We start from the raw sequence: 12,993 nt of genomic DNA, 5'->3' as shown, positions 1-12,993 counted from the left end.
CCGTCCCAGCCACCCCGGCTCCCAGGCGGCCTCCGCGGGGGGCGTTTGCCGGCGCCCCGCGTTGCGCCCGGCGCCCGCGGAGCCGCTGCGGCGGGAGCGGCCGGCGCGCGGCCGCCGCTCCGGCTCGCAGCCCCCGTGTCTTCTATGAGCAGCGCGGCGGAGGAGCGGCGGCAGCAGCGGGGGACGCCAGGAGGAGCATCTCTTCCCCGGGGTTTATGAATGGCCCTGACATGGAGGAAATACCGTTTCAGAAAGTCAAGACCAAGAGGAAGAAGTGCTGCCACTGCTGCTGCTCCCCGCCGGCTGCCGCGGCGGCGGGAGCGGACGCCGGGCTAGGGGACCCCCCTCCCTTGCTGCTGCTGGATGCCATCGCCTGCGAGGACGAGTTTGACTGCAAGGAGCTAGAGGCTCTCTTCCAGAGCTACAACCTGAAGCTGGAGCAGACGTCCACCCTCAAGGCGCTGGCTGTCCTCATCGTGCTCACCGCCAGCCTGGCCCTGGTGGAGCTGCTCTCCAGCCCCAGCCTGACCATCCCCAAAGGCTCGCACCCGGTGCACTGCATCATCTTCCTCTCCCTCTTCATCGTCACCAATGTCAAGTACCTGCAGGTCACGCAGCTGCAGCAGATCGTCAAGCTCACCTTGCTCTTCAGCTTCACCTTCTCCTTCCTCTGCTGCCCCTTCTCGCTCGGTGCCTACGGCATGGAGCCCCCCAGCGCCCCCGAGCAGGGCATGTGGCAGCTAATGCTGGTCACCTTCGTCTCCTACTCGCTGCTGCCCGTCCGGACCCTGCTGGCCATCGTCTTCGGGCTGGTGGTGTCCGTCTCCCACCTCATCGTCACCGCCACCTCCGTCAGTGCCAAGCGGCAGCGGCTCTGGAGGACGGTGAGAGCAAGCGGGCCGGGCCGGGGCACTGCAGCGGCGGCGGCGGCAGCGGGGCTGCCCGGAGCTGCCTCTCCCGCGGCACCTCCAGTTACAGAAAGTTGCAAGGCGGGTGGGGGGCCGCGGCGGCYCCCGGAGCACGGGGACTCCCAACTCCGCCGCGGAAAGCTTGGAGAAGCTGCGGGCAAGGGAGGGGACCCGGCTCCGGCGGGGGCTAGCGCGGCGACACGGCGCGCGCGGCCGGTGCAGAGCCGGTGCGTGCGAGAAGCACCCCTGGACTCGGTGCAAACTTGGCGTGGACAGTAAGCTGCGTGTGCTGCTACCGCTTCGAGCTGATTCACAGCCCACCTTGGGCCCTTCGCGCCCATAGCCCAGCTCAGGGGAGCGCTGGAGAAAAGATGTGAAAGAGGCAGGAAACCCCAAGGGGGAGCCCCCTTCCACTGCTCTCCCAACGTGCGAGGCATTCCCCCGTCAGGGTCCCCAAAGCAGCTGCTGCCCCTTCTCCCTCCGCACACGGTACTTTGCGTGTCGGTGAACTTCCTAGCAGTTCTTCCCCCCCGCTGAATTAATCTGGCAAAACCTCCCTCTGCAGCAAACATCTTTGGAAACGTGCTGCTCCACCCCCCCCCCCCCCCGAGCAGCTATTTATAGCCCTGCAGGGCTTTCTCCGGCTCCCGTGGCCTCATGGGCCGTACTGGCAGGGGAGAAGGATGAGGAGGTGTGTGGGGGGGTGGGGGGGGTGAGAGAGAGAAGGGCTGGGAGTCGGTGTGTGTGTGTGTGTGTGTTTGTGAAGGGCTGGGAGTCGGGGTTTGCTGCTCACGGCTCCATTATGTGGTGCCTCTGAACCACTGGGAAAGAGAAATCGAAAATATATGTGTTCTCTCTCATATTGCATCGACTGTGTTTGCCCTCAGGGGAAGCACACGGGGTCTAGGGTCTAGATTAGTGTTAAATAATAATTTAGTGCATAATTGAAGTACTTAATACATTACTTCTGCTGAATCCTCGTATTATTCTCCTTGGCCGTGTGGGGCTGTGTAGTGATGCTAGGACATACACAATCGGCATGGGCATAAGCATTGCCATAAGCAGACGTGCATTTGTACACCTTCATGCCCAGAATTGTAAATTCCTTCTCCCTCCTTACATGCACATGTGGACGCACACAAACATGACATATACGCCCATAAYGGGGGGCCACACAAGACAGTGGGGTTGGTGAGACATACAGGATTATTCTTGGCTTGATGCTGCTGAGCTGGTGGACAAAATAAATTGTATATTTTGAAGGGGAAGAGAGAGATAAGCTGAGCTTTATGATTTACCCAGATAATCTGATGTTCTATTTTTAAATGCATGATTTAGAGTTTCCATGAGAGGGAGAGCTGATGAAATGCAGGAGCACTGACAGGAGTCTTCTTTGAAAGCATCCAAAAGGATACTAAAAACACTAACACATTTCCCTTTGAGTGGGGCTGCAGAGAGCCCTTTTTACTGAGGTATCAGTTAGTCCTTAGGGAAGTCCAGGCTGTCCTGGCTCCCCTGACATGGAGGCAAATTTTCTGTGATGGTAAATTGCAGCTCGGCGTGGCACCTGCTGTTCTAGACAAACAACATAAAGAAGCTGACAATTTTGTCTGCTCACTAAATTATCTAGCCAAGGGCTTGAATGAGAGAGATTTTGAAGAGGAGAAAGCTGCTAACTTTTTTCTTCACACTAGTTTAACTTAGCTATTCAACAGGCAAGAAGCTGTCTTAAAAATGCATAAAAATATGTGACTAGCAGCTGATATAGCACGTGTAGTTTTCTTCTTCACCACCCTCTCCCCCCAACCAAAGTAATTTCAGTAATTTGTATGCAGTCCCCTGAGCAGTATGCTTTGCTGATAACAGGAGGCAGAAACCAGTTCTGAGTCAAGCAAAATAACTGGTCTGTGACCTTACATTGCACAGAAATGCACATCGATTTGTCGCACATTTGCAAGCAAAATGTCTTCTGATTTGAAGACTAACCCTGATTATAGAAGGGACCTGTTCTTTACACAGAATTTTTTCTTTTTCCAAACAGCGATTTCACAATGTCTGGAAATTTAAAGCTGTGTAAAGGCCACATCATCTGAATTTTATTTGCCCATCCTGAGAGTATCACAACTCTTTTTGTAAAGGCTAGAATAAATGCTCGCTGTCAGCCTGGATCTGCTTTCCAGCCACTGGTTTTTACCATGACCGTCCCAGTGCGCATAGGCACAGCATGCAGTCAGCCTGTCAAGGAGGTAGGACTGCCCTATGCAGAGCTGCCACAGCATGAGTGGCTGTGCTCTTCTCCCCAGTCCCTTGCCCCTAACAGAGGGGTACATTTCAATCTTTATTTAAAGTCTGCTGTATCCAGAAATGCAGAAACACCAGCACCACCGAGACCAATGTTCTATTAAAGAAGCCTCTGATTTTTGGGCGATGCAGGCTGGGACCCAATTTGAATTTTATTTGGCCTGAACTGTAAGAAAGTACAGATCTAATAAATTCCACTGAAATTGAACCAGCTCTACAGGTAGTCAGCAAGACTGAGTATTTCATGATGTTTCAAGTTCAACTCATTAAAAACAGACATAGACAAATTAAGGGGTTTATTCTGAAATGGATTTTTGGTGTACGTCTTCCTTTCCATGCCATATGAAGAATCTCTGTATCCAGCTCCTTGAATGCCAAAAGTCTCTGACTTCAATAGTGCTGAATCAGACCCTTAGGGGGCCCCATGGTGTGCTTAAAATTTGCATTCATATAAATGTACAAACATTTCAGTGTATTAAAATCAGTAGATCAGCTCATTGTGAGAAAAGTTTGTTATGAGGTTTACATTGTAAAGCACATTTAATTCGAGCATAATGATAGTTTTCTGACAGTGCAGTGTTGTCTGTGGGTGGTCTGTGGAGATCGCAGGCTCATTGCTTCTAGTTCTCTCCACTGTTAGAGAGTATTTGTCTTGTCAGAGGTAAAACACACAAATGCGGAAAAAGGAGAGGAGGAACGCAACTGCGTGGAGAAGAAGGGAGAGCAGGGAATAACATGGCAGAACTTGAGCTTTATCTTTCCAGGTAGTAGTTGTTTTTTGGACAAGTGGAAGATTCCAGTCTGCCCATCTTTCCTGCTGACTTCTTAACTGAAACATAATAAAATATAACACATGTATGTAAAACATAGAGTATTAATAATATAGAAGATACTGGCTGGCAACTTTGCCCCCGTTTGGAGTAAGTTCATGGCAGAAGGTGTGTTGACTCCACATCTGTTTTTGCATGTCTTGTTTGACACTGTGATAAAGGTGTAAATAGTGTTTGTAAACAACAGCATATTAGTCACGTTAGACATACTCCCCTTCACTTCCTTTTGGAGTCATGGAATAAAATGTTCTTGCCAAATGTTGCCTTGGGCAAAAGTGTGAGGAAGTTCCCATAGAAGGCAGAAGTTACAAAGGAAGCTACTCTAGTCTTTCTTTCCCTGTAGTGTCCGACTATATGCTAGGTGCTTTAGAGCAGTTACAGAAACACAAAGCCTTACCCCAAGGAACTTAATYTAATTTTTGTTGTGATACAGTGTGCGGGCGTTAGAGACATTAAGGGCAGATGGGGTGAGGAAAGTGAAGGCTGCTCACAGAAATTACTCAGTTGTGGCATGCACACATTTTGATGACTTACTGTTAAATAATTCTTTTTTTACCCTTTGAATATTTTTGTCCTTTTTTAAAAAAAGTATGTTTTTGACAGAAAATTCATAAGCAAATCTTAAACCTATGAAGTATTGGTACACATCATGTAAATCTTTGTGAAAGAGCAGAGATTTATTAGCACCCTGTTGACCCAGTTCTTTTGGAAAACCAAACTTGAGTAACAAAGAGCAGAAGGAAAGGTGCTATCATAAATTAGTGAAAAGATATTTTGTTTTCAGCAGAGTTGTTGTATTTTGGCTGTATTTAAAACAAGTTTTCTGCATCTATTATTTATTTATGAGATTAGTGCTTTTATTGATTTCAGCAAGTAACAAAATCATGGTAGGGAACTGGTAGACTACAAAAAGTGTAAAATGGAGAAAGCCATCAGCTTTCTGATGGCTTAACAGTTGGTTAAAATAATGTATTCAATACTTACCATTTTGTTTGTTATCTTAACTCTTTCCAGGTCAGTGTGATAGTAAGCTGGTGTAACACAAGAAGTTATTGTTATAATGTTGTATAGTTATTTTTCTTCTGCTAGTGTTTAAAATGTAATTAATGAACACATCACTGAAAGAACTGTTAATCTCCACACCTCTGTTTCTCACACAGAAGGTAGAGTCTAGCAGCCTAATGAAAGGGTTGCAAAGCAAAGACAGCTCAGCTCTCTGTTCCAGTGTCTATTATAGCTTGGTGCAAAGCTTAGCTTTTCTGCTGCACACGTATGAAATACAGCTGAGGAACTGTATTAGTTGGTTCTGTATGGTGCTTCTCAAACCTCAATATTAAGAATATCTGTAAGTCTTGCAAATCCATCTATACACTGATAATCCAGTTAAATTTACTGTTTGCATGTCTTAGAGGCATTGGGGCCACTGTTGTTAAAGATTATCAATATCCATGTGTAACTGTAGCTTCTCATTGACATTTGGCCCACATTAAAACATTGGTTAAACTTCCATTTTTAATGTGTGAAAGGCACCTAGCTAAAAAGGGATTTTAATTTTCATTTGTGGCATGAGGGTGCCAGGGATTAACCATGGTCCTTTTCTTTAGATGCTGAAGGACAGGAGTTTCTATGTAGTGTCGAGCTCTCTATCTTTTTCCATGTAGAGGTTAATGTGCTTTTGGCTTCCTGAGTCTGCAGACTGCTGACGCTGCTGTTGTTCATGGGTTTCTAAACAATATCAGCATGCTAATGGTCCTGCATGCTTGAGAAACAAGGAGCCTTTGGGAAAATGACAAGAATCATGCAGTCTTGGAGAAGTAGTAAATAACAAATAATTTATCAGATAAGTTTAGTTGTTTTTTTCCTCCTTAATGGGCTGGGGAGAATGCTGCTTCCCTCCAGTGTATTTTACTTTATTCACAAACTCAATTTTCAAAGAATTGGATTTATTATTATTATTATTATTATTATTTTTAGCAATTCTTTGCAATGATTTGCTGCATAGCCTTTACATGGACACCTGTGGCTAGTATATTCTTGTTTGTATTGCAGTAAAATCTGTGGGTCCCCATCATGGACCAGATGCCTGTTAACTGGTCCAGTGAACAAATACATACTGAAAGGACAGACCCTCTCCCAAGTGCTTATAATTTTGTTGCAAAACACTCATTGAGCACAATGACTTTAAGAAAAAACAGCTCCTTTAATACCATGTGTCCAAATCCACACAACTCAGAGGACAAGAAATACTAAACTAATGTAGGTGAGAAACTCCAAAAATTCACCCATATAGTTTTTTTTTTTCCCTGTAAATAAATTCATCATGTCTTTTGCTATACCAAGATGACACGTCTTGCTTTGTTGGATTGGAGTTTTCCAGCTATCTAATAGTATTAAGCACCAATTTGTAGCTCTGTTGCTGCTTCCGGAGAGAGGTTTATGAACAGAATATAGACAGGTAGAGTGGTCAAAAGTTAATACTAAGTGCAACTTATTATCCAATGCCGTTGTTTAGCAAATGAATTCAGAAAACACACATAATGCATTTGTGTGTAATTTTGTTTCATAATGTATTAAGGAAGAGCTGATCCCAACAGCATTGTTCAATATATGAAAAATGTAAAGCATCTTATCTGCGGTGTTTGGCTTCACAAACACTTTGCATGAGTTTGAGTTTGTTTTATTCCTGGATCTTCTGGATCCTTCCCTAAGATATCAAGCTATTTCTTTCGTATTTATTTCTCTCCTATTAACATCTGCATCTTTTCTTTTTTTTTATTTCTTTATATTCATTTTTCATTAAAATTTCCTGCATTGTCAAGGTACTTCTGAGGTGAATTGAAATGATGGTTTATATTACCGTTTATTTCTTTGTACGGTTACTGATACTGTAAGTCATTCGGTATGCCTGGTCATTTAGGTTATCTTTATTATCCAGTGTGCTGATCTGCCCAGTGGTGTTAAGACTTAATAGTTGAATCAGTTGTAGAAAAAGGTGGTCTTCTAGCAAACAGATTCTGGATTTTGTAAATATATTTCACTGGGATATGACTTTCCTGCACTTCCAAGGTACAAGCAGTATGTGTTATGGTCTTGTAAATGCATAGCGCTCAGCAAATCACATAATTTCTTAACATCTCAGTATGTTCCTGTTTTATTTCTTATTCAAACAGTCCACAAATATAAGCATTCACAGAATAAAACTGTAAGTGGTTTCGAAAGAGTTATCCTTTACTTTTGTAAATCTGTGATTCTCTTCACTCTCTCCCTCTCTTGCTTGCTCACTCTTCCTTTCTCCTTGGCTCCACCTCTTCCTCTACCATTTTGTACTTTTTCTTTGGAAAAAAAATCCTAAGGAAGCTTGCATTAATTTTATTAATGGTGAGATCTGAATGACTTGTCAAACATCTCTAACATATCTCAGTCTTCTTATGCTCAAAATCTTGTACGGGCAAAAAAGGAAACGCATCTTACATATAAAGCCAGGAATTATTTTTAGTTTAATTTAAATTTTAACAGTCAAATGCAAGAATTATTATTAGTCTAGATTGAACTATTACAGAAAGAGAAAGAAAAAGAATACTTCTGTGCAGAAAAAGCTTCAATAGTAACAATACAGTTAAAATTGGTATACCCACACTCCTTAGTTTCTTCCCCTTTTCCTGATGTTATGCTCACCGTTCCCCTGCTTCTGTGGGTATCAAGGTTGGTAGTTTCTGGTGTTGGAGGTGGTGTTACAGCAAGTGGTCAGTACCTGGAGTCCCTCGCCAAAAGGAATGTGATGTTCATGTTGACAGTTTCTTCTTCACTTGGGGTCATTTTTACATGTTTGCTAACATGCTTTTATACCTTGCTGTTTCTTTGTTGCTCTGTGGCTCTATGTTACATCCAAATTTACTTTATATGGTGTCTTTTACGTATGTTAAATATTCTCTTTGTTACCCCTAAAACCAGTTTTGTCCATCTTCAGGTTTGCATTTCTTTAACTGATCATTGGTGAATTTTTTGGAACCTGTGCCCCACCTCTTATCATCCCCTGCTTGTACTCCTCTACACTGCACCATGTCTCCACTTCTCAAGGCCTCTCTTATCATACCAAGCCTGTATTTCCGTATGCTACAACTTTGTGCTAGAATCATAAAACCATGGTGGTACCACGCAGAGATAAACAAAAGGAGCACAAATTAGCCATAGACACCTGGTGATTTGGAAAAATTGCTGTTAGATCTAAACAAAGTAAAACAAAGTTGCAGGTGGGTCAAGAAAAGTTCAGAACAGAGCAAGCCTGACAAGCCTCAGAGCAGAGGCTCTGCAAACTCAGTACAAAGCTTATGACCTAGTGCTCGCAATGGCAGTACTGTATTACGGGGCTACACGGTTGTAGTTTTGGTTAATATATGTGTGTTTCAAATTGTCTCCATCTGTCTCATTCTTTCTTTTATTTTGCTGCTAACAAAGTGGGCCAAATGGCGACCTCATTTCAAAATGGTACAATTTCATTGTCTAGTACCTAGTTAATAGGGAAAACTTGCACATAACCTTAGGAATTAGGGCCTGTAGTTAGTTTTCATACTTATTATGTGAAAACTCAGTTTTCATATGTGTTTGTGCAGCTCCTAACTCAAGGGCACCCAGTTGGAGTTTAAAGAGGCTTTGAGGCTTGTGTTGTAAAAATTATTGAGGGTTTTTATTTTTGTTTTGGAGAGTTTACTGAATTTATTATATTTGTTCCTTTCTTTACCTATGCACCCTGTTCTAGCAGATTCTGCTCAGTTCAGCAGCAGTGAGGACACAGTCTTAGAATTGTGCCAAGACTTTTGCACAGTAGAAGATTCACTGCTTTCATTAACCCTCCTACTTAGTAACTGGCTTCTGAAGATGTGATTTTGCATGTATTCAGTGCTAACTTCATACAAGAAGATATTGAACTTAAGGAATAATCATCTTTGTGATCTGCCATGTCTTCTGAAGTCAAACTTTTTTTTTTTTCTAGCTCGTTTTCCCCAGGTATTATTGTAGTACAGTGCCCTGCTGCACAGAACAAGTGTGATACAGCACCTTGCTAGGGTGGGTTTCGGTTTGTTTTCATCTGCTTTAAACACAGCCCTGAATGTCTGCATGTCTATGTTAGATGGTCCTCATTAACTAGAGCAAAAATTTTCTTTCTGGACTTTTTCTTAGCTCATTCTTTCAGTTTAGATGCATTGCATTCCCAATGTTAAATGTTGCTGCTGCCATTTCAGAAAACATTAGTAAAATAATGTCTTCTGCCTACTGCCGTTAGTTATTGTCTTGTGCTTTCTTAGATTAAAAAGGCCATGTGCTCCTGCCTCCTCTACAGGAATAAAGTAGTATAAATCATAAGCAAGTGCAAATGTCATGTGTTGAAGGATAGAGGTGAGCCTGAACAGCATTATTCCTTATTGTTGTGCCAGAACAGAACAATTGTTGAGAAACTATGAGGGTAGAGAAGATCAGCAAAGGAGTAGCATGATTCTCATCTATGCAAGTTTCATATCGTGATTAATTCATAATATTTTATAAGAAAATTTCATCAAGGACTTAAGAAGTTCATGGTTTACAAGTCTTGAACATTGCTGGCAGGAAGAAGTCACGTAGGGTAACTCCTGGAAGACCCTTGCTGTTGCAAAGAAGAGCGGAAAACACAAGTGGAAGAGATTGGTTCAAGTTTTAGGGTTGAGAGCTGTCTTTGGCTTGATATGATGGATAAGTCTGTGAAACTTTCAAAGAAAGTAACTCAAATCTTTTGTTTTAAAATTTCTGAACTATGCAGTTTCCTTCTTTCTTACTTTCTTCCTCTGGACCACTTTTCACGGGAGAGGTTGTCTTTGCTCCAAATTTTTAAGATACGTACCTGGAGAAATATGAGGAAACAACATAGCCACTACTCTTTCCATCTGGAAATGGGAATAACCGATGACAGTAGCATTACCTTTGTTTTACTCCAGTGTAATCTGGGCCACGTACTTCCCTTTAAGGCAGATTAATACAATATACATTTTAATTAATATATAATATTTAAAGCATTTATTTGAAATTTTATTCATATAAGTACGCATTAAATATAATACAGGAATATTTATGCTACATGAAATTTCCAGATGAGCTGTTCCTGAAAAAAAATAAATCCACCAAATACAGCATATAGAGGGAAAAGCTGTTTTCTTCAGCAGGATTTGAAAGAGCAGAAAATCCCAGAAATTTGGATCCCGTGTGGCTCTAAGGCAGGCAATAATGTGAGGCAAAGCTGTAAGAAATACAGTTATTTCTTTAGTTATGGTTCAGGAGCTACAGAAATCCTTTGAGATCCAGGGGTGCCTACTGCAAGAACTCATCTAAGTATGGCTAATATAAAAAATGTCATAGAGCAATATTCCAGTATAACACTACCTTTCAGACATTAGCTCTGTTCATTATTGGATTCAATAACAGATAGTTATGCATCCTCCTATAAAACTAATAAGGCTATAGAAGTAAACATAATTAATTATTCTTTACAGTGGTTAGCACATAAAAATAAAGGGTACTTATAGCCAATCTACCAGTTTCTCTTTTTTTCTGCATAGGTTGTTCATTCATACACTACAATAGCAGAGAAATGTTTTTCAATTTCCATAAATTTGCTCGTGATTCTCTCTAAGAAGACAAAAGTAATTATCCACCCCCACAAAATTAGGAAATGAAATAACATTAATAAACACAGATATAAAAGAGATTTACTTAAAATATACCCTTAATTTGAAGTATTAACCACCTGAAAAAAATACTGTGCTTGATCAGAACTTATGTAATTTGCTCATATAAAGTTGAGAATAGGCCTATGTCTTCTAAGAAAATAGCATCTTTCTATACAGGTTGGAGTTAATCTGTATAAAATATAGTGTGACAAAATGAAGCTTTGAGATAGATTGATTAATGCTYATCCAAACCAAAGAGTATGGGCCTCAGCCTCATACCATTTCTAAACCTGGAAAGCTATCGCACAGGGCTTTGGGAGGATTTATGTGATGTGCCAGAAATTATTCTGTCCTGTAAGAATTTCATCCCAGAATGCACTTAAAGTGGCACACCATTTAATGTGAATTATGTAGGAAATCAAGATCTGTTTAATTACAATAGTAACTACATTGAAAGGAACCTCTCCTTATGARCAAACTGGCCAGCAAGACAGGGAAGCTACTTTGGTATCAAATTCCCACTGTTGCTGCTGTTGACTCTGTGGAGTCATCGGTGTCACGGCTGTCAGGGATTTGGATGCTGCTCCTGCCATGGACTCCTGGATCCAGGGCTTTGGTGCTGTGCTCTGAGGATGGATGATCACCCCTCATGGGTGTCCTATATGATACCTGGCACCGGACTCTGCAATAACTGTGTTTATGTCTCTGCTGATCCATGCAGTTTTAATGCAGATCAGTTGTAGTGGGCTGTGGGAGCTGGAAGAAACCTGGTTTCTACTCCATGGCTGGATTAGAGGTGATGCGACTTCTCTGTCTGTCATTCAGCTGTGCTTTGTAATATAAGAAACAGTGATGCTTTACAAAACAAACAAAATAAGCCTTATCTTCATGTTCAGTAGGAGAGTTCTCTCCTCCCACACAGTTATGTCAGTGAAAGTGGTGAACAGTAACTGCTCATGCTCCCCAATTTGAAAGTTTACATTAGCTTTTTTGACTTTCTCTGTGCAACCCTCTCTATTTTAGGCAGCAGTAGTTTGAGAAAATCAGAGCCAAGTTAATTTGCCTCATCTGGTGTCCAAAATAAGCTGCTTTATCAGTAGTCAATTTCTTCTTGCTTTCACTGTTTTAAAAAAAAAAGTCTGATTTACTCTTTTAAGAGACCACATCCTGAAGAGGGGATTCCTATTCTAAATTGCACTCCACAATATGTGTTAATATTAACACAAAGGCTGAAATAGCTTTGACAGGAAGATAATGTGCTTTTCTAACTGAAAGTGCATGCTTTGTTGTGACACTGAAAAGGACAATTGTGCTTAAGAGGAAAGCAAGCTTCATTTGCTAGGATTTTAATCAGTTCCATTGCTGCTGCTAAATTTGAAATCTAGAAGAGGGTGACTGATAAAATTGTTTGACATAGCTTTTTTATCTCAACAGCATTGTTTCTAAATCCTACTTGATATCTGACAGAAACATTAAGCAACTCATGTGCATGAGTCTCTGAATACCTGCTGACTGTTTAGTGCAAACCTTTTGTGTAGTTAAGATATTTATTTGGTGGACAGTATCTGGAGTAAGCCATAGGATTTTCCTAGCTTGCTAACAGGCAAGGGGTGTGAAAAAAACACTTCTCTGACTCTTGGGACTTAGGAAAGTATATGCTGAGAAATTTTACAGTTGTTATTCAGTTAGAGTGAATAAAAGTACTGAAATGGACAATGACCACTTGCAAAGCTATGTATTATTCTGCATTCCTAATTGATATTTTCATAACATTACTGGATTGTCATCTGAGGACCTAATCATTTAAAAAAAAAAAAAAAGTGTTGCTTGCTGGCTGTTTTTTTTTTCCTTTCTCTGCTGCTGCTTTTATTGGACCAGTCCCTGTTAGTTGTGTGCTAACTATTGCATTTCTTGGTCCAGTGACCTCCACTGCACTTGCCCCAAATGAGAACATCAACCAGATACAAGAAGACAGAGCATTCTCCTGGGACTGGGATGACTGCAGAGAGGATGCTGATCTTTCCTAAGTTCCCTAAAGGAGGGGCCGACATTCAGTTGCAGGACTTCATCCGTCTTGTCAGTTTGTGAATCTGCATTCATGAACCTTAGCCCCAAATCTCTGTGATGTCATTTGCAAAAGCCCCCATTTCTCTGGCGCAGTCATGTCCTGAAGAACTGAACTTGGTTACTGATCATGAGGATTTTTCCTTCTTTTGGAAAAATGTAAGAAACTTAAACTAGGAAGAAATTGTCTTTCTC

The 12,993-nt window shown here is 41.8% G+C and overlaps 1 protein-coding gene across 1 annotated transcript in view; it reads left to right on the top strand.

The window, feature by feature from the left end:
* The first annotated feature begins 206 nt into the window (after nucleotides 1-206).
* ADCY1 (adenylate cyclase 1) overlaps nucleotides 207-12,993 on the top strand; it is a 152,892-nt gene continuing 140,105 nt past the window's right edge. Inside the window, exon 1 of the mRNA XM_026063946.1 lies at nucleotides 207-884. Within this exon, the coding sequence (XP_025919731.1) occupies nucleotides 216-884 (669 nt within the window). The 5' untranslated portion in view covers nucleotides 207-215. The remainder of the gene's footprint in view (nucleotides 885-12,993) is intronic.

Source organism: Apteryx rowi, unplaced genomic scaffold, assembly GCF_003343035.1.
Source record: "Apteryx rowi isolate R43461 unplaced genomic scaffold, aptRow1 scaffold_204, whole genome shotgun sequence".
In the NCBI taxonomy this organism is placed as follows: Eukaryota; Metazoa; Chordata; class Aves; order Apterygiformes; family Apterygidae; genus Apteryx; species Apteryx rowi.
The sequence above is the reverse complement of the archived record's forward strand: the minus strand, read 5'-3'. Positions and strand labels throughout refer to the sequence as shown.